Source organism: Syngnathoides biaculeatus, chromosome 5 (assembly GCF_019802595.1).
Source record: "Syngnathoides biaculeatus isolate LvHL_M chromosome 5, ASM1980259v1, whole genome shotgun sequence".
Taxonomy (NCBI): domain Eukaryota; kingdom Metazoa; phylum Chordata; class Actinopteri; order Syngnathiformes; family Syngnathidae; genus Syngnathoides; species Syngnathoides biaculeatus.
In genome coordinates, this window is record NC_084644.1 from 20903449 (window position 1) to 20928665 (window position 25217).

At 40.6% G+C, this 25217-nt stretch overlaps 1 protein-coding gene across 5 annotated transcripts in view; it reads right to left on the reverse strand.

Annotated features, from left to right (window-relative positions):
• Positions 1-25217, reverse strand: part of ttk (ttk protein kinase) — a 51336-nt gene that overhangs the window by 9240 nt on the left and 16879 nt on the right. For 2 of the 5 annotated variants that reach the window (XM_061820584.1, XM_061820582.1), the window contains exons 9-20: positions 22630-22717; positions 22407-22515; positions 14479-14701; positions 12968-13074; positions 10959-11102; positions 6475-6593; positions 4653-4774; positions 4335-4464; positions 2983-3078; positions 2703-2860; positions 2361-2512; positions 2149-2273 (exon numbers count right to left, since the gene is read on the reverse strand). In XM_061820584.1, the coding sequence (XP_061676568.1) occupies positions 2149-2273; positions 2361-2512; positions 2703-2860; positions 2983-3078; positions 4335-4464; positions 4653-4774; positions 6475-6593; positions 10959-11102; positions 12968-13074; positions 14479-14701; positions 22407-22515; positions 22630-22717 (1573 nt within the window). The remainder of the gene's footprint in view (positions 1-2148; positions 2274-2360; positions 2513-2702; positions 2861-2982; positions 3079-4334; positions 4465-4652; positions 4775-6474; positions 6594-10958; positions 11103-12967; positions 13075-14478; positions 14702-22406; positions 22516-22629; positions 22718-25217) is intronic. The other 3 variants (XM_061820586.1, XM_061820585.1, XM_061820583.1) reach the window with 3 other exon arrangements.

Below are 25217 nucleotides of genomic sequence, written 5' to 3' on the forward strand. Positions count from 1 at the left end.
ACACAAACATACACACGCACGCACACACACAAACAGAGAGAAAGAAAGAGCATGTGAGTTCAGGTAAAGACAGAAGTATATCAGACTGGATCTAAGATTTCAGATACAAGCAGTCTATTCTAGACCAAGCTCCAGGACTTTATCAAGCACCACCTGGCACATACAGCATGCAGAGCCAATGTGATCAAGCTGCTAAAGTGCTCCTAAAGTAGCATGGACTAAGCGTGAATGTTGCTTGCTGATAGTGGTATAGGTGACGTCACATCCGTTTTGAATTTTTTTCTGGCCGCCATATTGGGAGGTCTCATTTCGTTGGTAACATTAGATTACAAACGCTTTTTGACTTCTGAGACGATGGTGCACATGTGTTGTTATTGGCTGCTATAACAAGTTCAGCAAAGAAGGGAACAGACGGTTTTTTCGATTTCCAAAAATAATTACGCACCAAGGACCCCAAACAGAAGAAATGTCAAGCAAACGGCAAGCGAAGTGGCTCAGTAATATCTTGCGTGCAGATCTCACTCGTCCTACAGTTTCAAGTCGTGTGTGCAGCGATCACTTCATAAGTGGTAATTTTAAGCCTAGAATTGCCCTTTGACCATATCCTCCTACCGCTATTTTTACATGTATGTGTTGTTTGCTGTGTTTTATATTACAAGACTAACAGTGTTTGATAGGTCTACATGTACATGTACATCCAACTCGACGCCGATCGAAATCGGCCGCCAGTGACAGGCTTTTCATCTACAGTTTAGGATACAAACGTATGGATGTGTGTTGTGCGTTTGCTGTCTGTAAACGTCAAATTATTTTTAAGAAGGAAATATACCGTATATATATATTAAAAACAACACGAGTATGCATGTAGCACCTACCACCTACCAGGGCATCATTCACGCTAACCCTACTACAATAGTAGCGGCTTTCTATACGCTGACATTTGAGTCAGGCAAATAGAAAGTCGCTACTGTTGTATTAGGGCTAGTATTACTATTAGGGCTTCATTCAGACATTCATGCTATAATTTGTTAGTACTTAGTATCTTTACACCTTGTACATTAATTATGTAATGTAATGTAATTCATTATTGTCACATTACTTAATGCTCCTTCAAATAAATGTAAAAGATGGTGTAATATTTATTTGTCATAGATGTTTTTCCCTATTCGGTCCGATTTGTCGGACCTGAAAAATGGCTAAGCAGAAACAACAACAATAGTGAGTTACGCACTCTGTCCCGGGTGATTACAAGTTACTTACTCGGGCAATGATTAAAACCTTTTCTTCAGACAACGTTTTGCAGAGGACACTCTGAATCCACCCGCTTACAAAGTAATTGTAAGGCTCCAAGGACTTGTAGGCCTTCATCTGTTGGTTAGTAAGGCTGTTGGTTGTAAGCACCAAGTAGTTCACAATGTCGGGGTATTCCACTCTCGGCCAACATTTTTCAGTCGCAAAATCAGGCTTCGATCGACTATACGGGTCCAGAGCCTCACATAAACTGATTTTTTGCCTGTAGTAGGGTTTCAGATCAGCAGACAGATCCTCGAAATACTTGGGAAAACGCCATAGAAAGTGCAGATACAATGAATGCGATGCTGGTATGTAGACAAACTAAGAACTGTTTACAACCTCCCAAAATGGCCGACACACAAAAAATTCTTACCCACAAAGCACTTGCTCTGAAGTTGTGCAAGTGACCAATATGGACACTCTAGTTGAAACTCACTACAAAATGAAATTTACATTAAATTTATGTTTTATTAAATCCATTAAATTGTAGTCTACGTTCATGTGTAATCTGTGGTTGCAATTTAAATATATTTTGTATTTGGTTTTATTGAAGCTGTTTGCCAGGGATCTCAAGTTTAATATTTTATTCAATTGTACTAGGTTTAAATATATGTAACCAATTGGTTAGTAAGACTGTAGATGGGTACATTTTTGACAGCCCAAATAAAAATTGAAGCCATTTCGAACTTTTCATACAACAAAATAAGTAAAAAGAATGCATGGGCTGTGCGGATATCAGAGAATCAATATTGGTGTTCACCAAAACACAAGGCTGAAATATGAGTATCACATTGGAATTGAAAAAGTTGTATTAGGACATTCATAACTTAGCTTCTCTAAAGCTACGGCTCTTACTTGGGAATCCTTCATAATGCTCGTCACATCTGGTTGGATACGGTTTGCAATGCCAAAGTCAATTAGCTTCAGTGATGCATTTACAATGACAAAATTTGCTGGCTTCAAGTCACTGTGGACAATGCCTGCATAAAAGACAAAGGACACATAAGTTGGCTTGAAATAAATACTACACAAAGTGTAATTGAAGCCATTGAGAGGGAAAAAAGTACCATGCTTGTGGATAGTATGGACAGCCTCTAGCATGTTCTTCCAGTAGAATTTCCTCTCAAGTGGATTGACAGTCATTCGGTTGCGCAACCAAGTATTTAGATCTAAGTTACCACACTCCATCACCATATAAATGTAGTTGTTTGTTATTTCACTGCAAATACATGACCACCAAAACATTAAAATAACATCAAATTGTTGTATGGTGCATTTCCATGTATTGTTCCTTGAAGTATTCTGTTTGAAATGGAATCCACGCATCAGCTAACATATGATGACCGGAATAACATGATACACACTAATTTGTAGACAACAAATTATTTTAAACCAGTCTGTGTACTTACTAGTCATAGAGCTTTATAATTTGATCACTGTATTGCTGCAAGTGGTTCAGATGTTCAATCTCATTCTTGTAACTTTCTGCAGTCTGAGCATCTGCTTCCTCAAGGTTTACATATTTCACTGCAAACAACTGTTTTTTTTCATCCAAAACCTGGTACACCTAAAGGAAAGAAAAAAAGTCACAGCTACAACAATGAGCACCAACACAAATCATTATATTTATAGTATGTGAATGACTGGGGTACATAACACATTTTCTTCATATCTCCTATCATTATTTACCTTGCTGGATCCACCTCGTCCAATCATTTTAAGAATGAAGAACCGCTTGCTTTTAATCATAATTGTTTCATTTGACAATGATGTAATGGAAGCCTGCTGGTTAAAAAAAAAAAAATCTCAGTTATAAAAGAAAATCTTATTTCTTATAATATCCTTATTACGGTTTCAGATGGTTAAAAAAAATAAAAAATAAAAAAAAAAATCTGTTGATTTCTTGGATGCCATTACCTAGTGGAAACAGAAAAGTAGCATATGGCAGGCATTTCTGAGCCCCCCAACTGGTAAGTTAGAGTTTGGATATTTAGTTGTAATACCAGTATACAAATCCAGACAGCAAAATACAAAATATATCTTCATGCTTGTAATTCAACTGGAAATGGGACTATATTTTACAGTATATGTAGGGCTATACACAACAATATTTGTCTGGTTCTCAAAGTATCACATTAACAGACATCTTTTAAGAATTATTCCACCGATAGTGTAATTATTCTGTGATAAATGTGAAGAATGTTACAAATCTTTAAAACTTGTGAAAAATGACTGATTTCTTGCCAACTTAAGTCAATAAGGGTCAAGACTTTGACCATTTCATGACATCTTGAGTTTGAAACTTTCAGAACTTCTAGAACCTTTATCCAATTTTCAAAAGTTGGTAGCAAAAACTGACAACCTAATAATGTTAATTATTTTTAGTTCATTCCAAGGTTTAAGTGGGAATTTTTGCAGTCAATACAAAGTTATAAAAAAATAAGACAAGAATAAACACAACATAAGTTGTTAAATTACACAAGAAGGAATAAATAAAGCAAAGTAAAGAGGCATTTGTAATTTGTCAAAATTACTATGTATAGCGGTAAGGAAAATAAATGCAGTGAAACGGAATACATTGGTTCAATCGGTATTTAAGTTGATTGACACTGAAAGCCTGACAGCATGGGACTGTGCAATCAGCTGATTTGCTGAGGTCCTCTATGCCAGGGGTACCCAATCTTTTACACACCACAGGCAATTTTCAGGTAAAGACGTCATTGCCCCTCCCCGCTTATGTGCCACTGACAATTCCCGGGGAGTGGCACAATTTGCGGGTGAGTTTCTTGTGCAGCACATGCTCATGGCTGAGCTGAACTAAACTAAGAAACATCTGTTCATGAAGTGACTTCATTCTATACGCTAACTATGAATGAGTTATACTTGAATGGTAATGCCACTTGAGGCTTGTCTACTGTTCCACTCCCATCTTTTCGACCTCCAGAAATGCTTGGTATGTAAATTCATAGTGATACACTTGGAATCTATGTGCTTTTGTTATTTTCAGTAGGCATGAATGCAAATGTGACAAGGGGGTGTACCTGCTGAGTATGAAAACCATCTAATGGGTTCAGAGGTCTGGATGGCTGTTGCACAGGTCCACCTTTCTGTGCTACTATTCCAGATGAATACAACACCACAGGGTCTCTGTTTACAATGGGAAAAATAGAGCTGAAAGTTGAAACACAAGGTGTTTATGATAGAACCACATAAACGTAATATAGACCTGCATTCACAGAACTATCACCCCTATTTTCATAGAAATCAAAAGGCTTTGCATTAAAAGGAAGCACATACACACAAAAAAAAAAAAAAAAAATCAGTGTATGTACCATTTAACTGCCGTGTATAGATCTTACCTATTAGCAGATGGGTTTCCATAGTTGTTTGGAGTCAGTTGATCTAATTTCGATGGAAGTGGCCGAGAATGAGTCAATGCACAAGGAAACTGTTTGGAATCCGGTGGTGTTATGCAGTGTACCTAAAAAGAAGATAAATGCATGCAAATTTGCATTCATTTGGACTGGAAATAATCACAAAATACATTGTGTAGACAGTGGACATTGTACTGTAGATAATTACTACACTTTACACCAGTGATTTCCAACCTTTATGAAGCGACGGCACATTTTACAATTGGAACACCTCACTGCTCACCAACAAACAAAAATGTCAAAAAGTATATAGACGGTAATTATTGTGGCCTTCCTGCGATTTAATAGAAGAGCATTTATTTGTTGAGTCTATCGCTATGCCTGACTGGCATAACTAGAGGAACACAGATACATGTATATTTTTTCTTGTAAATATTAAGCAGAACACAAGCTGTTTATGAGACAGCTACATAAACTGGAGCTGCATTCACAAGACTAATAATTTTACATGGCACACATGGAGATTGGTCTTGACTGTTCATTGCTATATATACACACACACACACACATTTATTATAAATGTATACGATGTATCTTTAAAAGCATTCTCTAGTCCAGTGATTCCATTCAAGTGTGCTGTGGCACAGTGTGCCATGAGAGAGTTTCAGGTGTTCTGTGGGAAATTATCAAATTTTACTGAATTGCTCAAAAATATAATTTCCAAGAAATAATGTATCTTTGTTCCTCTATTTATGCCAGTGAAGCATAGTGAAAGAAAGAATAGAGAAATGTTTTCTATTCCTGTGTATCTATCTACTTTTTGAGAGATTTTCCAAATCGTAAAATATGTGCCTTCGCTCCATAAAGGTTGTAAATCACTGGTCTAGTCAGGTCATGTATTCTTTGTATTCAACATTACGTGACCAAAATAATAGGTACTTAGTTGCTATAATTGAAATGAAGTTACTTCACACACACCCAAGCTTTAGAGCATGAGTCGACAATGCCCGCATATTTACGTAAAACCGTTAGTGCTAGCACTAGCTTGGTAGACCACATAATGTGTTGAATGTAATCTCCGCAACCCTTATATGAGTGTAATCCCCCGAGCACCGGTGACAGCCTACAGACGTTTTTCTCCATTTTGTTCTTATAAAACATTTGTCATATCACCATGGTCACGGGTATATCCAGTGCCATTTTGAGTTCACAGGATAAAGCCCAGTGTTTGTAAAATATAGGATGTGGTGGTATCGGAACACAATATTTTATCACAGTAGTCTGACAGAGCAATTGTGGAAGACCAAATTATTTTGTAATGTGATCCAGGCATTAGGTGTTGTCTCTCCAACACCCGCCAACATATATCCGAAAAAACACTACTTACTTAGTATGTCAAAAGACGTGACAAGGCTAAAAGTAAACTAGCTTTTAGATTTAAATGGGTGCTCCACAGTAAGTGATTTCTGTAGAGACGATCTATGACGCATGCTATATCTCATCGACGATCTATCTCGCATGCACAATTAACATCAGAGGTGTCCTGCAATTGCTGTGCCAGCATGATGTGGACGGATGATCTTAACCCATCCAGGTAATAGGGGAGGGCTCGCTAAGAAGCCCACCCGAGAACAGCCTGGCCAACAGGACACCACTCACACGAAGGGATCCGGGGCAGTCCACCAGGCCCACTGAAACACCCCAAAACCAGCCAGCAGAAGACCATCCCCACCACCACCTCTGTGGACCAGAGGTTGGCTAGGGGGAGGCAAAAGTATTTTGTAGGAAGTGTATAAAAATGTCTAACCTCTGGAGATGTCTTCATTGTTGGGATCTTCCATTCTCCAACTGAGACATCTTCCTTGCTGGCAGGTTTGAGTTGTTTCACAGTTTTGTTCGCAGCGACCCTAGCAGGGAGCTGGGGCACTTAGGTTTACACCACATATGAACATGTTAATTTTAAAAACTAAATAAATTTACATGCATGCACCCGATTTTCAAAATGGGAAAATACCAAAATATGTATAAAGGGAAGTCTGGAGACTGAAGTAATTGTACTTTTTGGTCAGAGGTGCCTTGTTCACTCACCACTACAGGCGAACTGTATCTATGTCAACTTTTTTTGTAAGTGGATTTTTGGCAATTTCTTAATATTTACTGTGTACTTATGATACATTACACACAATACACTGTACATATCGAAGCTGTACTAGATTACACAATTCATATTCAAACAGTTAATACAATAAATCTTTATACAATAATATATGAAGTCGATAGTCGGCTGCGCAATATGGCTGAATAATTTGTCATTAAACTACAGTGGTACCTCGGTTTTCGAACATCTTGGTTTTCGGACAAAAATTTAGAGATTTTTTTGCTTTGATTTTCGAACGAAAATAAGTATTCGAACACCCCGACCAGCTAACCCATGATTTGTTATTGTGCTTTCGAATGCACCCCCGAAAACAACAGAAAAGACGTAATGCGGCGCAACCAATTGACTCACACATTCCTCTGCTCGCGGACGTTTCCCAGTTCTGTAATGACTTTTCTTCAAATTGAGCAACATTAACCCCCGATCAAAGAAGGCAAGTGGAACTGCTAGTGCTGAAAAAAGAAAAGTGGTGCGTAAAACTGTCGACTTCAAGAAGGATTTGATAGCCGAGCATGAATCCGGTGTGCGTATTTAAGAAGTATGGCATGGCGAAAACGACGATCAGCACCATTCTGAAACACAAGGATGCCCTCAAAGCAAGTGATGTTGCTAAAGGAGCAACCGTCTTGTCCAAGCAGAGGCCACAGATCTTGGAGGAACTCGAAAAGTTGTTTCTGATTTTCGTGAAGAGCAGCAATTAGCTGCCTAGGAAGGGAGGACATGTCGCCTGATAAGGCTGATGGCAGGAAAGATGTCTCAAGTGCCGATATTAAAGCCATCTGTGCTAAATGGAATGACATCCATAATTTTGTAGAACTTCATCACCCGAATAAAGCTGAATGTTGCAGAGCACTGCAAAATTTTAATGTTATGAGCCACTTCAGAAAAGTGCTTAAAAGATGGCAGAAACAGATTCATTCTTTGTGAAAAAGGGCCGAGTCATCCCACCGAAGACATTTTAAAATGTTTTGCATTACTGTTTTTCTTTTAATTCATTAATCCTACCTCTAGTTGCAAGTTGTTTTTTTTTTTTTATATATGTTACGTACTTTCTGTGTAAATTTTTTTTTTCCCCGCTCATTATTGCTTGTTTAAAGTTATTCTGCACTTTTAATAAAAAAAGGTTTACAAGGCTGGGGGCCGAGTCGCGACCGATACGGCAATGCACTCCCAGCCTAGCATACTCTACTAGCCTAAAGCATACATTTTAAGCAAAAAATAAGTATATTTCTTAAATTATTTAATCATATGAAATATTTAAACTACACCTGTATTTCTACTATGCAGTTTATTATCAGGAAAAGCTAAAAAAAAAAAGTTGCTGAAAAAAAAAAAAACATTTTAGGCTTGGAACTCATTATTTCATTTTCCATTCATTGTAATGGGAAAACGTGCTTTGGTTTTCTAAAGTTTTGGTTTTCAACCAGCCTTCTTGAATGGATTGTGTTAGAGAACCAAGGAAACATTGTATTTCATATCAGTCGTTGTGAGTAATTATTTTTGAAAGTAAGGACTTGGGGGTAAAAAAGGCTCAACTTTAATTTAATTTTAAAATGTAATGTTTAACCTTTAAAAAGGGGCCAACAAAACTGCTATCCCTGATGTTTTTTTTTTTTAATTAATAATAAGCGAAGGCTGAGGCTAGACTGACTTTTCCTGGCTTCTATCACCTCCATATAATGTAATTTCTCGAGTATAATGCGCACCCCCAAAATTGACAAAAAATAAATAAAATCATGAAAACCCTTTTACCAATGTACAATGTGCACCACCAATTTGCTGCTATCCATATGCTCAAAATATTAGAAATTATCTTTATTTCTATTTTGCTACGTTTGTACTTCTACTGTTTGTACTTGTATATTGTTCGTCCTTCCTCAACTTCCACCACCTGATTCTCTGCTCTACCTTTGTCTTCTTAATCTTCCTACCCACTACCAGAGTCATCCTACACACCACCATCCTATGCTGTCGAGCTACACTCTCTCCCACCAAAACCTTACAATCAGTAACCTTCAGATTACATCGTCTGCACAAAATATAATCCACCTGCGTGCTCCTACCTGTCTTGTTCCTGTCGCTTCTGGAAATAAGTGTTCATCAATGTCAATTCCATCCTTTTTGCGAAGTCCACCACCATCTGACCCTCAAAGCTCCTTCTCTGAATGCCGTGCTTACCCATCACTTCTTCATCGCCCCTGTTTCCTTCTGCCCAACATGTTAATTGAAAATCGGGACCCATCACACTCTCTCCTCCTCTCTCTCTCTATCTCTCTCTCTAGCGAGTAGATCTCTATTCTCGAGAGAGATCAGAGAGAGAGAGAGAGAGAGAGAGAGAGAGGAGAGAGAGAGAGAGAGAGAGAGAGAGAGAGAGAGAGAGAGAGAGATGAGAGAGAGAGAGGCGACGATCTGGAGATCTCGCTCGGACGATGATCGCATCTATCGTCTCGCTCTACTGCTCTATCTCTCTATGTCTCTCTCTAGCTCTCTCTCTCTCTCTCTCTCTCTCTTGTGGGACATAGCCGCTCATCACGTTATACCACAATACCCTCAATTTCAAATTTTAGTCTCATCACTCGATCTGATACTCTTTTCACCTCCAAGACATTCTTAGCCAGCTCTTCCTTTAAAATAACCCCTATTCATTTGTCTTCTATCTACTCCATGGTAAAATAATTTAAACTCTGCTCCTAAGATTCTAGCCTTACTCCCTTTCCACTTGCTCTCTTGGATGCACAATACACCAACCTTTCTCCTAATCATCATGTCAACTAACCCCTGAGCTTTTCCTGTCATAGTCCCAACATTCAAAGTCCCTACACAGAGTTGTAGGGACTGCGCATCCCTCTTCTTCTTCTGCCGACTAAGTCGCTTTCCTCCTCTTTTTTTGTCTTCGACCTACATTATCTGAATTTCTACCTACGCCTTGCAGATTAACAGTGCCAGGGGGGTGGGCGTACTTAGCCAGGGCCACGACCTATCCGTTATGGAAGTCGTTTGATGAACGCTCACATAAGTTTGCCACAGTTTTACGCCAGATGCCCTTCGTGCTGCAACCTTCTGCATTGATCCAGGCTTGGGACAGACGTACAAGATGCACAGGTTGGCAACAGCATTATGTTATTTAAATGAATTTAGAGACTTATTGTACTTTTACAAAGTGTTGGTCTTACATAAAATGCACAAATGCACTTTTATTTAGATTTAAAAATATTTTATGGCTCTTTTGGAATTACATTTCAAAATATTTGCCATTTATGGCTCTCTCAGCCTAAAAGGTAATCGAGCCCTGTGCTATGCTAACGATCGTAAAATGCAAAGCTTCCCTCAGCCCCCCTCAGGAGGTCAGGGTTCAGGTTGGTGGCACACTATATCGTAACACACACATATATAAATCTGTAACATAAGACATCAAGTATCATCGAAATTTACATGAATACCTTTTTTTTTTTAACCACTCTCACACCTGTATACGACTATACAATGTGATTGTATTTTATATTTTTCATCCATACCTAAATATAATGCGCTCTGTTGACTTTATGAAAATATTTTTGGAAAAACATGCACATTATTTTCAAGAAATTACAGTACATTGAAAGCAACCCATCAATAACAGTGGTCCAGCCCTCCCGTGTCCCTTGTGGGGATAAGCGGTAAGAAATTGGATGGATGAGCCCTAAAGTCTCTACTGTAGCCGTCCACAGAATTCGTTGCGGTGTTACTGGAATGGATTGTTCAAAGACTGTTTCTATCAAATATTTTAGTGAACATATTTTCTCCTGATATTGTTCACATCTATCATGATATATATTGAAACATTACAATATAGTACCTGGCCCTAACATATATAGTACAGATACAATATACGATAGATTGAGTGTATCTAATGTAATTTTGCATATAATATACATACAATATACGATACCTATTTCTCCTATAATTTTCATTAAGTGGTCATGATGATGATCTTAATTAATCAATTTTGTGGAAAACATCCTTTATACTTTAGATGGTACATTTTAGAAATGGTCAATTGTGTTGCAATGTACTGCATAGTGATATGTCAGGTGTTGTAACATTACGGCCTGAAAAGGTCCTGTCCAGACTTTCCTTTTTGGCTTTGAGAATACCGATTGAGAGCTGCTCATCCATGGTGGAAACAAGTTGTTTCTTTCCAGCTTCCAGGTTCCGCAGGGCCACCTCCAGCAGCTCAGCTGGCTTGGCATTTAATGACTGGGCTTTGAGGAGTATTGAAGTTGCCTTGCTCACATTTCCTTAATAAAGATGACAACCAATTGACAAAAAGGCATGCTTTAAATGTCCATACATAATGTATATTTGTGTCCAAATGAGACATTAGCCATCTGTATACCGTATTTTCACAAGTATAAAGGCGCACTTAAAAGTCCTAAATTTTCTCCAAAAAGGATGGGGTGCATTATAATGTGGAGCGCCTTATATATGCACAGACATCAAAAATCTATAACTGATTGGGAGCATTTGCTGCCGACACGCAAGTTATAGAGAGGAAAAGGAGACAGCATGCAGAGGTACAGGGCAGTATGGGTGTGGGAGAAGACACTAAAGGCACGCCCAGAAGGTATATAATGCTGTGTTTTGTTCTAAACATCATTTTGGCTAAGGACGCCCAAAAATGGCACCAACAAAGAGACACACTTATGAAGCACAGTTTAAACAAGCTATCAACACGGGAATCAAGCAGCCGCGAGAGAATTCAAGATCAAAAAACCCATGGTGCTAAAGTTGAGGAAGCAGGAAAACGAGCTTCGCCAAGTCAAGAAGACGAAGCAGAGTTTCCGTGAAAACGAGCCAAGGTGGCCCAAGTTGCAAGCGCAACTCGAGCAATTGATTAACAATCGAAGAACAAACAACTGCCATGAAAAAACAAGTGCAGCAAATGAACTCGGAGCTCGCGATTATTGCGGGAGGCTTGACGAAGCAACTTCAACCACTAGACATCAATGCAAACAGGGTGTGCATAGTGAAGTTGCAAGCGTGGGAGTGACGGATGACAAATGGCGAACACACCTTTATTAAGAGGCAGCGCCGGGAGAGTTAAACCACAATTTGTGAATGGATGGTGAATCCTTGGGCTAATGTGTCTGCTTCCACTGTTGTTTGAAAAGCCAGAATCATATATGGCAGGGGAACGAGACTGACAACGACGAGAGGGTACCTGGCGTGTTTGATGGAGAACTTGCCCAGCTGTCCATTTTTGATACAGAAACAAAGGACTTTGATGGATTTGTGGATGCAGATTACGGCAATAAAAAAAATATAACACGAGTACTTACATTGTTAAATAGTTCAATAAAGTACAACCGAACTCAATGTTTACATTGTTCAAGACTTAAAGTGCAACCAAACTCAGTTTTGCTTCCTGGGCCTTTCTTAAATAGCGTGCATGCATGCTACCATATATTTTAAGATAGTGTCGCTATTTAGCTATATTGTAGAGCTACATTGTTAAATACTTAAAATATAACCAAACCCACTGTTTACATTTTTAAATACTTCAATAAAGTACAACCAAACTCAGTTTTGCTTCCGGTAAATTTTAAATAGCCTGCATGCATGCTACTATGTTTTAAGCTAGTGTCACTATATAGCTATTTGCTTTGCAGCGCTAAACATGCTTGTAAATAGCATTTGAAGTGTATGTGTGTGTCAATTATTCAAGCTAGTCTCATTATATAGTTATTTGCTTTGCGGTCCTAAACAAGTTTGTAAATAGCGTTTGAAGTACATCTTTAATTGCAAATATTTCTTCACCTATTTTTTTGGTGTTTGTGCTGTTCTGTTTGTAGTGGTGTAATGATTTTGGTATGGTGTTACACCATGGGTGAGGATGGCGCGCTTAATGGTTACTTGCTTGCACCTGGTGGGGAAAAACTAAAAGCTTATTCTTCTGCTGACAAAAATAAAAAGGTACAATTGTGCCTCACTGTCTTATGAGCGTCACCATGTCTGCACCCAATAATACGATTAGCCTTATATAAGTTAAATACCGAAATTGCACCGACAACTGAGACTGCGCCTTTTAATATGATGCGCCTCAAGGTCGTGAAAATAGGGTAATCATCAGGTACAAGAAATTAAAATGATTGAGCTACTATACCTTGAGATGCCTCAAACTGAGCGTACGCAACATGGACAAATGCAAAGGCTTTACAGTGGGATCTTGCAACTATGAAATGGTCTTCAGCTTCATCAGGATCATTAATGCTTTTAAGGAAAAAGAGAAAATTCAATACAAAAAGGTGAACTGTGTATCATGTCCCTAAAAATTTTCCATATTATATCTTTACCATATTTATCCAGTACTTTAAAACAACTACAGCTGCCCATAGTGCTGTACATTATACTATAATAATAATAATAAAAGAGCAAACTCAAACATTAATAGCAACATTGAAAGCAATAAAGCTAAAAAGAGGGGTCTCATGCAGAGTTGAAAGTATAAAAATGGGTTTTAAGACACGTTCTAAAAATGGCTCAAAATGCTGCAAATTGCATGCATAAATTAAAGTGGACTCCTGCCATTCACAAAAGATAGGGACCGAATACCAAAAATCCATGGCTAATTGATGCCAATAGTAAAAAATAAATGGTCTTTCCTTTATAAATGTATTTATTTTTAATAAACCACCCCTCAAAAAAAAAAAAAAAAAAAAAAAAAAAGCAGGGATAAACAGTGAAAAAGTATTTTGGGGATTGGTTCCCCTCTAAAAAGAAGACAAAAAATTAATTGAATATAACTTTATTGTGAGGGAACAATAGATAAATTCACAAATAGGCGATTCAGCGAGTGTCAGAACGAGGGTACGGGGGGTGTACACTGAGTATCTTAGTACAAGCAGTATAGGTCAGTGATTCCAAAGCAGGGTGCCTGGCACACGATCTTTCAGTGAGTGTTTTTATACTATTTTTCTTTTTTGTCAGCATTGTAACGTGACAGCCAGAATATCCATTTTCTGAGCCGCTTATCCTCACGAGGGTTGCGGGAGTGCTGGAGCCAATCCCAGCTGTCATTGAGCAGGAGGCAGGGTACACCCTAAACTGGTTGCTAGCCAATCACTGGGCAGATGGAAACAGGCAACAGTCGCACTCACAATCACACCTAGTGGTATTTTAGAGTCTCCAGTTAATGCTTGTTTTAGGGATGTGGTAGGAAACCAGAGTTTACAGAGAAAACCCATGCAGGCAAGGGGAGAACATGCAAACACCACACAGGCAAGGCCAGGATTTGAACCCCGGTCCGCAGAACTGTGAGGCCAACACTTTACAGCTGCTCCACCATGCCGGTATTGGCAGAACAATTAAATGCTATTTAATTAGATGACAGAAGGAACAATCAACCTGTGTATCTATCTGTTCCCTTTTATACAACAGAATAAGTCATGGGTGCCTGTGAGTAGATATCTTTGTTTTCAAAAAAACGAGCCAACATTTCACACAGTCAATGTGTGAGTACATCAAGACAAATACGTCATTTTTACAGTCTTCATACTTTTTGTGACATTTTTTGGTGGTGTTCCGTGAGATTTTTTTTCAACTGTAAATAGGGTGCACACTGAACTTGACAAAGGTTGGGAAATGGTAAATAGTCTGTAGTGAGTTCACACTTACCCTTTGAGTTCTGCATATCTGATCAGTATTCTTGCATAGCTCGGGTTCTTGCTGTACTGTCTTATTGGCAGATATGAGAAAAGTTTAGAATAACAATCCTTGAGTTTATTAAGAAGGTAGATGTCTGTATGAGGGTTGCCTCTTTTTTCTAGGTTTATCAGGTAAATCCAACATGTCTCAGGGGAGTTTGAATTTAGGATTTGTTCAAAATTGTAAGTTTCATCTGAAAAAGAAAAAAAGCTAAAATCAGTTAACCAAACATCAATAAAACACTGTCATTATATTTTGGTCAACACTATGTATAGACAATGTCCAATGTGACCATCCAGACTAACCCACATTTTCAGTACCTTTTTTCATTGCTACAGTAGTGTTAAAAAATAATGGCAGTCAAAGATGACTCACCAGATTAAGTCAACTTTTCAGTATATTTTTTATTGCTCCATGTCAAACAAGTTACCAGTAGGTCCAGTAGATTCTCAGAAAACCAACACCCAGGATACTATATATACACTCTTAAAGCCCCACTGACATGGAAACCATGATTTTTAGTATTTTTAATTTTTTTTTTTTTTAAAGGCAGCTGGAATGGACCCATGTGTTTTTTTCACCACACAATATGATTTTGACATATATGGCTTTTTGTAACTCCCACCATGAAAATCCTCTCCAGGGATTTGTTTTGGAGAAGAAGCAGTGTGACAGCAGGAACTCACTCAGGCGGCCTCATGTGTTTATACCAGTTTTACCTGCAGGAAGGTAGCTCTTTGTTCCTTCGTGTTAGCGAAAATGCCGGCTCGTTGTATTGCCGGATATTGCTCGAAAACTTGGGAGGATGGATTTACTCTTCATACTTTTCTAAAAGACGTGGTTTGTCGTGAAAAATGGATTGCACAGGTGCAAAGGATTAGGTTCCAAATGACAGGTAGGTGTGGATAGAGGGACTTAAAAAAAAAAAAAAAAAAAAAAAAAAAAAAAACACAATAGTTGGGGGGGCGTAATCCTCTCAGAACGTAACAAAATATCCGTGTATGTAAGTCAAGGGTGCTAAATGTGTCTATGTTTCCGCCGGCGAAAACTGGGCAGGGCTTCGGCCAGGGTGGCTCATCGCAGCGTAGTGGCTCATACATACTGTCGGGGAGTCTCTTAGTAAGAAGTGATCCACATACCATCTAAATATGGCTCGAAATGATAGGGTAATGTTGCCCCGGTCACTTAACTCGATTGTGAGATGTTCGCTTCTTTGAAAATAGCTTCCGTGTCCCATAGCAGGTGCCACTACGTGTTGCGAATATCCCGGTGTAACATCTGCAGGCATAATGGCTACCTCTTGGATGTCGAATGAGACTTCCGCAACTTTGCGCATGCATGACTATCCGCTCATATTTATTTTTTCATATAGGCATTGAAGTGAATAATGTTATGTATTTTTCATTAAAAAATCCATTTTACAGTGTATATAGGGATGTTAGTGTGGCTTTAAGGCGGTGCAATTGGACAGTTTGTTGGATTTACCAACCTTTTGAATCACTAAACTAACATTTAGTTGTATGACTGCTTTACATCTGTGTGACATGGAGTCAACCAACTTGTGGCAGCTTTCAGGATATTGTTATTCCACTCCAAGATTACTTAACCCCTTCTTGAGCCAACACCTTATCGTGGTGGAGGGGTTTGTGTGTCCCTATGATCCTACGACCTAGATTATCTGGGGCTTCACACCCCTGGTAGGGTCACCCATGGCAAAAAGGTCCTAGCTAAGGGGCCAGAAAAGTGTGACTCAAACTCCTATGAAGAGTGCAAATATTGGATTTTGGTTTCCCTTGCCTGGACGTCACCCCCCGCAGCCAGGCCTGGAGGAGAGGCTCAAAGGCAAGCGCCTGGTAGATGGGCCTGCACGCATGGAATGTCACCTCTCTGGCAAGGAAGGAGCCCAAGTTGGTGCGTGAGGTCGAGAGGTTCTGACTAGATATAGTCGGACTCCCCTCTATGCACCCTTGGGCTCTGGTACCACTCTTCTTGAGAGGAGTTGGTTTCTGTTCCAGTCTAGAGTTACCAACAGTGAGAGACGCAGAGCAGGTATAGGTATACATATGGCCCCCCGGCTCGGGGCCTGTATGTTGGAGGGGGTTAGAGGGAATGCTGGAGACCCCTCCCTCTGGGGACTCCATCATTCTGCTGGGGGACTTTAATGCTCACATGAGCAATGACAGTGAGACCTAGAAGGATGTGCCTGGGAAGACCCCCCCCCCTCCCTAATAAGAACCCAAATGGTGTTCTGTTACTGAACTTCTGTGCTTATCAGAGATCATCCATAATGAACACTATATTCAGGCATTAGGGTGTTCACATGTCTACTTGGCACCAAGACACCCTAGGCCGCAGTTCGATGATCGACTTTGCAGTCGTGTCATTCGACTTGCGACTTCATGTCTCGTCACTTGGTGACGAGAGTGGCGGTGCTGTTCACTGATCACCACTTGGTGGTGAGTTGGCCCAGGTGTTAGAGGAAGTTTACGTATTGTGAGGGTCGACTGGGAACGCCTGGCAGAGTTCCCTGTCAGAAGGAATTTCAACCCCCACCTCCGAAAGAACTTTGCTCACGTTCCGTGGGAGGCGGGGAACATTGAATCAGAGTTCTGCACCTCCATTGCTGAGGCGGCCGACCCGAGCTGTGGCCATAAGGTGGTCAGTGCCTGTCGTGGCGGCAACCCCCGAACAAGTTGGTGGACACCAACAGTGGGGGATACTGTCGAGCTGAAAAAGGAGCCCTATTGGGCATTTTTGACCTGTGGGACTCCCGAGGTAACTGATAGGTACAGGCCGGCCAAGCGGAATGCAGCTTTGGTGGTCACCGAGGCAAAAACCTGGGAGTGGGAGGAGTTAGGTGAGGCCATGGAGAACGACTTCAAGACGGCTTTGAGGAAATTCTGGTCCACCGTCCGGCATCTCAGGAGGGGGATGTGGTGCACCATCAACACTGTATGGCAGGGATGGGGCACTACTGACCTCAACTCAGGATGTTGTGAGTCGGTGGGGAGAATACTTCGAAGACCTCCTCAATTCCACCAACACCCCTTCCCATGAGGAAACTTGAGTGTGGGTTCTCTGACGCGGGCTCTTCTATTTTTGGGGTTGAGGTCACTGAGGTGGTTAAAAAGCTCCTTGGTGGCAGGGCCCCGGCGGGTGGATGAGATTCGCCCGGAGTTCCTAAAGGCTCTGGATGTTGTGGAGCTGTCTTGGTTTACATAACTCTGCAACATTACGTGGACATCATACACAGTTCCTCTTCATTGGCAGACTTGGGTGCTGGTCCCCTTTTTAAGAAGGGGGGCCGGAGGGTGTGTTCCAACTATAGGAGGAAATCACACTTCTAAGCCTCCCTGGTAATGTCTATCCAGGGGTTCTGGAGAGGAGGGTCCGTCGGGAAGTCTAATCTCAGATCCAGGAGGAGCAATGTGGTTTTTCTCCTGGCCTTGAAACAGTGGACCAGCTCTACACCCTCTGCAGGATCCTCGAGGGTGCACAACCAGTCAGTATTTTGTAGACTTGGAGAAGGCATTCGACCGTGTCCCTTGGGGGGAGTCTTGTGGGGGGTTCTTCGGAAGTGTGGGGTACCGAATCCCCCAACACAGGCTGTTCGATCCCTGTATGATCGCTGTCAGAGTTTGGTCCACATTGCTGGCAATAGAGATCGTGCACTCACGTCATAAAATCACGTGATTTTTGTTTACGTCGCCATATTGCCGGTCAAACAAAGCATTGTTGAAAGTTAATTCTGTTGAGACGAAACGAATATATGTCTTATAGTACGACACCCAGAGTTTTGTCTGATACAGTTAAACACTTAGAATGTGATAAAAACAAAGGTACGTGGAAAAATTAGAGACACTTGGCATAGAGGATCCATATTTAATGCCGAAGTCGATGTTTTCGCTGATAAGAAATTTTACTGTTAATTCGCTTCCGCTTGTCTTGGACAACTGGATATACACATGTATCTGGTGAATAAGTCATCAAGATTAACACAGAAGAGTTTGAAAGCGTATAAAAGTCTGGACGCATACAAATACTTAATTGCTGGATCTGCTCTCAATCAAGAATAAATCCCTCATATTGATGTACCCACTCAGATTTTTTCAATACAAATACCAATACTGTATTTAAATAAATGACCCCTAGTTTTACACAAACTCGCATTCATTAACTATGATTGGAAAAAAAAATTAGGACAGGGAGTTGTCTCCTACTTGCACAGTAGCGTATTGCTGCCATACGGTTACCGCCGTAAACGTCTGTGTTTATTTTACTTTTTTTTTTTTAAATACACATTGTTCTCAAATGAGTCAACTTGGCATTAGAAATACTTTTTGATAATTTGAGATAGAGAAGAATAATTGCTACCTGAAATGAAAGGATTGCTACACTGGCATTTAGATGCAGAAATCTATCGATCTTTTCTCGTCTTTTCAGCTGGTATTCTATAGAATGATATCTTTGAAGAACTGTCTCGTCTACTGTGACCACCAACAGCACAGCAGGTCTCTGGCATTGTGAAAAATCTGCTCCAGTTCAACGACTCCCACATTGCCAAGCAGCTTTGTTTGGCCGGCAATATGGCACCGTGAAAACAGTGACATCACATGCACGATCTGTGTAAGTCTGACTTGTTTCCGATGAGAGTTGGACCCCACCAAGGCTGCCCTTTGTCACGAACAAACTTTTATCGACAGAATCTCCTGGCGCAGCAGAGGCGTGGAGGGTGTCTGGTTTTGTGGCCTCAGATCGGTGCAGTCTCTGCACTGATGCGGACTGTATTGGTCAGTTGTGGTGAAGAGGGAGGTAAGTCGAAAGGCAAACCTCTCAATTTAAAAGTCGATCTACGTTCCTAAACCCACCTATGGGCACAAGCTGTGGGTCATGACCAAAAGAACAAAATCCCGGATACAAGCCAACGAAATGAGTTTTCTCAGAAGCAGGGTGTCCGAGCTCTCCCTTAGAGGTAGGGTGAGAAGCACGGTAATCGGGGAGGGGCCCAGTGTCGAGCCACTGCTCCTCCACATTCAGAGGAGCCAGATGAGGTCACTGGGGGATCTGATTCATATGCCACCCGGACGCCTCCCTGGCAATGTTCCCTCTAAACTGCGCAACTGCGCATTTGCCCATTTGTCGCACACACTCAGCGCAGAGGAAAATAGATCCAGCACAGTGAACTACAGGCTGATGTCTTTTTTTTTTTTTTTTTTTTTTAAAACACGGGAGCACACTGCTTCTCACAAAGAGCTGCTGCTCGGCCTCACCCACTGATCTAAAAAAAAAAAAAAAAAAAAAAAAAAGACTGGATAGCACATGCATATCTAGCGGTGTGTTGATTGGTTGAAGCCAGTTGGCCGCCATCTTGGTACTTCCAAAACGTGTGGAGGACATGGCTTACAGGTTGGATCTGTCTGGCATGTAGAATTAAAACTGGTCGTGTGAGCTTGACATTTTTTCAGTTCTGGTAAGATGAAGGATTTTTAATTCAACTTGGTAAGCCAAACAAGGCTAAGTGCAAAGGAAAGACATAACACAAATTACCAAAAATTTCACAGAAAATGTGTTTTCTTGCTTATCCACTGATGAAGTTTGGGAAAATATTTACATCTCTTTTTTGCAAAAAAACCGTCAGCCTAAAAAGGTGAACCAGAGAGTGAACAGTGAACAACAACTATAAACAAAACTTTGTTCAAGTGAATTAAGCTCATCAGAAAATAAAAAACCCTTTACAAACAAACTTTAACAGTGTCAAAGTAAATCTTTCTAACTTACCTGTGGAATATTTTCTCACAGCCAAGAAACTACCGATTAACACACAGGTCGGCATGCTTGTTTTTGGAGTATCAAGATGGCGGATATCTGCTTTCGGCGACTTCAGTTTTGGTGGCCAATTAGCTATCCAGTCATTTTTATTTATTTATTTTTTAAGATCAGTGGCCACCCCAGGCCAACGACTCTACTTCAGAGTTTACCTGACACCGCCCCCTTCCATTTTAAAGGGGTACACTCAATTTCAAACAACGAGGTATGTGAATAATAGAAGAAAAAGTGGGGAAACTGGACAAGACTTTTCTTTTTGATTAAAAAAGGTCTGGTCTGAAGATAAAAAAAGTAGAAAGTGCAGGATGAGATGGTGTGTAATGTTAAAATTCCAGTTTGGCAGAGCCTGAATGAGGATGAAAGCACAGACAATACATTGCCCGTACAGCTAATTCTGTGTTTTAAATATACGAGGCAACATAACATTAACGCTAAAACTGTTTGGGAGCATCATTCAGCTTTCAACATGCATTGCGAAAAATATTCTGCAAGCAATAATTCGGTTTTACACCAAGAAAAACAGACGGGGATGTCAATGTGGGTTAAAAAAAAAATTAAATTCAACAAAGTTGGAAGCGACTTTTCAAATTTACAGTTAAAAGTTGGCTTCTTATGTATTTGTATTGTATGTTTTTGTTTGTTGACATTTTCAGTGAAAGTTTTCAAAAAGACAAAATTGTTCTTAAAAATGTTCAGATAGGAATGTAATCTGAACATTTTAAAGAGCCATGTAACTTCAATGGATGACACTGATTGACCACAGTGCATACGTCTGATGTTGCTCACAGTAGTCAACGGGAGCACTCACGGCCTTAGTGTGTTTGCTCACACGTAAAAAATTAGAGGGAACATTGCTCCCTGGTGAGGTGTTCCGGCCATGTCCCACCAAAAAGAGACACACTGGAAAGACTATGTCTCTTGGCTGGCCTGGGAACGTCTCGGATCCCTCGAAAAGAGCTGGAAGAAGTGGCAGGGTAAAGGGAAGTCTGGGTATCCTTGCTGAAGCTACTACCCCCGCGACACAACCCGGAGAAGCGGTAGAAAATGGATGGATGGATGGATGGATTCCTGAACGACATTCCACAATTCATTTACATTTTTTGGTTTTGCTTCAGAAACAGCATATTTTTATCTCACCCCACAGGTTCTCGATCCATGATCCCTGGTATGCGATAAATAGGCACAACACCATAGTATGAGAAACAAGCCCATATTATGATATTTCAGTGTCTTCACTGTGTACTATGGGTTGAATTCAGAGTTTGGAGGTCGTCTCACAAACTGTCAGCGGCCCCTGGACCCCCAAAAAAAAAAAAAAAAAAAATTCTACTCTCATCAGTCCACAGAATGTTCCTCAATTTTTCTTGCACCCAGCTGATGTGTGATTTGCCAAATTGTATCCTCTTGTGCACATGCTTTTCTTTTTTGCCCCCCCCCCCAACAGAGGGACTTTGCGGGAGATTCTTGAAAATAGAGAAGCTTCATATAGACCTCTTCTCACTGTCACAATACTTTCAGGTAACTCTCGTCTTTGATCATCCCGGAGCTGATCATCCATTTTGATGGTTGTCTTCTGTTTTCTGCCACGTGTCTCTGGTTTGGCTCTCCATTTGAAGTCAATAGAGATCTTTTTAGCTGAACAGTCTATAATTTTTGCACCTCTTTATAAGGTTTCCCCTCACCAGTCGAGCTTTTAATCAAAGTACACTGTTCTTCTGAAAAATGTGTTGAACGACCCATTTTCCTGAGGCTTTCAAAGAGAAATGCATGTTCAACAGGTGCTGGCTTCATCCTTAAATAGGGGCCACCTGATTTACACCTGTTTTTTACAAAACCGATTGAATGCCAAACTTTTTTTTAACGCACTCCTGTCAACAAATTGTCCAATTGCACAGCCTTAAGAGTGTGTATATAATGAATGATTGTGCTCTTGATAATTTACTGCACCTACTAGTAACTCGTTTGAGATGGAGCAATAAAAAAAAATTATACTGAAAACGTGGATTAAATCTAGTGAGTCACATTGGACTGCTATTGTTTTTAACACCGCTGTATTTATCTTAGAGGTATACCGTCTAATTTCAGAGTGTTCTTCGTATCATGTGAATAAAGAAGAGTGGTCATGGACACCACAGAGGCCTGGTCTTTCAAAGGTTTACTTTCTGGAGTGACAGATGGTGTCTGCAATCAATAGACAACACATTCTCCTTCAATCTCATCAACAACATTACGTCTCAACTAAACACTAAAAAAATGCCTCTCTGAATACTCCTGCAAACAATATAAAATTCTAACCGGAAAGCTGGCCAAGCGGTCATCAACAGCAACTTTCTTTGACGAGAGAAGCCCAAGGTTTGAACTAATATTTGAACCAGATGTTTGCCTGAAACACAATGACACAGTTTATACACCTCAATTTTATTGTGCAGATTTTGGTATTTGGCAATTACAGTAATTGATTATAGAACTGATGCAGGTAAAAAGTTAGAGGACGAAACATTAAATAGAGACAAAAATAACCATACAAATAAATATCAGGCATATGGTATGCTCCACATACAAAGTCAAAACAGTATGAACATTTTGCCTCCACATTTCTGCAAAGATTTCACTTGACTGGACTACCAATAGTTCTGACAATTCTAAGAGCAGCTTTGTCAGTGATGCTGAATGAGACCTGGCTCACAATCTCCAAGTTCAATACAGAGATGAGTCACACCTTCCAAACTTATACACCAACACATATACATGCTTGACAGAACAGGGCCATCCCGAAACAGCTCTCACAAAGCTATAAACATAGAATTATGAATTAGAGTTTAAAATAAGATTTGTGATGAAATCTTACAGAATCGGCCATAGCCCTACGCCCGACTAATTCAAGATTAACTGAATTTGTCATGTTTGTTTGTTTTATCTGTTTTGTTTCTAGATGTTTCTAGAGCTGGAAGCATGTGCAAAGAATAATAATTGTTGAGTTATACCAGTAGCTAAAAATTATTTTTCCATCATCAAAATTGACCTAATTTTTTAAATGCAGCCCTATGGGGGCACAAACCAGTGCAATCTATAGGCCGGTCCCAAGCCCGGATAAATGCAGAGGGTTGCGTCAGGAAGGGCATCCGGCGTAAAAACTGTGCCAAACAAATATGAGCGTTCATCTAAAGAATCCCATACCGGATCGGTCGTGGCCCGGGTTAACAACGCCCGCCCCCGGCACTGCTAACCTGCAGGGCGTCGGTGGAAATTCAGCTACTGTGGGTCGAAGACAAAGAAGAGGAGGAAACCGGATCCAGCGTCAGAAGAAAAAGAGGAATGCACAGAGCCTACAACTGAGTGTAGGGACTTTGAATGTTGGGACTATGACAGGAAAAGCACAGGAGTTGGTTGACATGATGATTAGGAGAAAGGTTGATATTCTGTGCATCCAAGAGAGCAGGTGGAAAGGTAGTAAGGCTAGAAGTTTGGGAGCAGGGTTTAAATTATTCTACCACGGAGTAGATGGGAAGAGAAATGGAGTAGGGGTTATTTTAAAGGAAGAGCTGGCTAAGAATGTCTTGGAGGTGAAAAGAGTATCAGATCGAGTGATGAGACTAAAATTTGAAATTGAGGGTGTTATGTATAATGTGGTTAGCGGCTATGCACCACAGGTAGGATGTGACCTAGAGTTGAAAGAGAAATTCTGGAAGGAACTAGATGAAGTAGTTCTGAGCATCCCAGACAGCGAGAGAGTTGTGATTGGTGCAGATTGTAATGGACATATTGGTAAAGGAAACAGGGGCGATGAAGAAGTGATGGGTAAGTACGGCATCCAGGAAAGGAACTTTGAAGGGCAGATGGTGGTGGACTTTGCAAAAAGGATGGAGATGGCTGTAGTGAACACTTATTTCCAGAAGAGGGAGGAACATATAGTGACCTACAAGAGCGGAGGTAGAACCACGCAGGTAGATTATATTTTGTGCAGACGATGTAATCTGAAGGAGGTTACTGACTGTAAAGTCGTGGTAGGGGAGAGTGTAGCTCGACAGCATAGGATGGTAGTATGTAGGATGATTCTGGTGGTGGGTAGGAAGATTAAGAAGACAAAGGTAGAGCAGAGAACCATGTGGTGGAAGCTGAGAAAGGAAGAATGTTGTGCGGCCTTCCGGAAAGAGGTGAGACAGGCTCTCGATGGACAACCGAAGCTCCCGGAAGACTGGACGACGACAGCCAAGGTGATCAGAGAGACAGGCAGGAGAGTACTTGGTGTGTCATCTGGTAGGAAGGGGAGAAGGAGACTTGGTGGTGGAACCCCAAAATACAGGGAGTCATACAAGGAAAGAGATTAGCGAAGAAGAAGTGGGATACTGAGAGGACTGAGGAGAGGCGAAAGGAGTACATCGAGATGCGACGTAGGGCAAAGGTAGAGGTGGCAAAGGCTAAACAAGAGGCATATGAAGACATGTACACCAGGTTGGACACGAAAGAAGGAGAAAAGGATCTCTACAGGTTGGCCAGACAGAGGGATAGAGATGGGAAGGATGTGCAGCAGGTAAGGGTGATTAAGGATAGAGATGGAAATGTGTTGACTGGTGCCGGTAGTGTACTAAATAGATGGAAAGAATACTTTGAGAAGTTGATGAATGAAGAAAATGAGAGAGAAGGAAGAGTTGAAGAGGCAAGAGTGAAGGACCAGGAAGTGGAAATGATTACTAAGGGGGAAGTCAGAAAGGCACTACAAAGGATGAAAAATGGAAAGGCAGTTGGTCCTGATGACATACCGGTAGAGGTATGGAAGCAATTTGGAGAGATGGCTGTGGAGTTTTTGACCAACTTATTCAACAGAATACTAGCGGGCGAAAAGATGCCTGAAGAATGGAGGAAAAGTGTTCTAGTTCCCATTT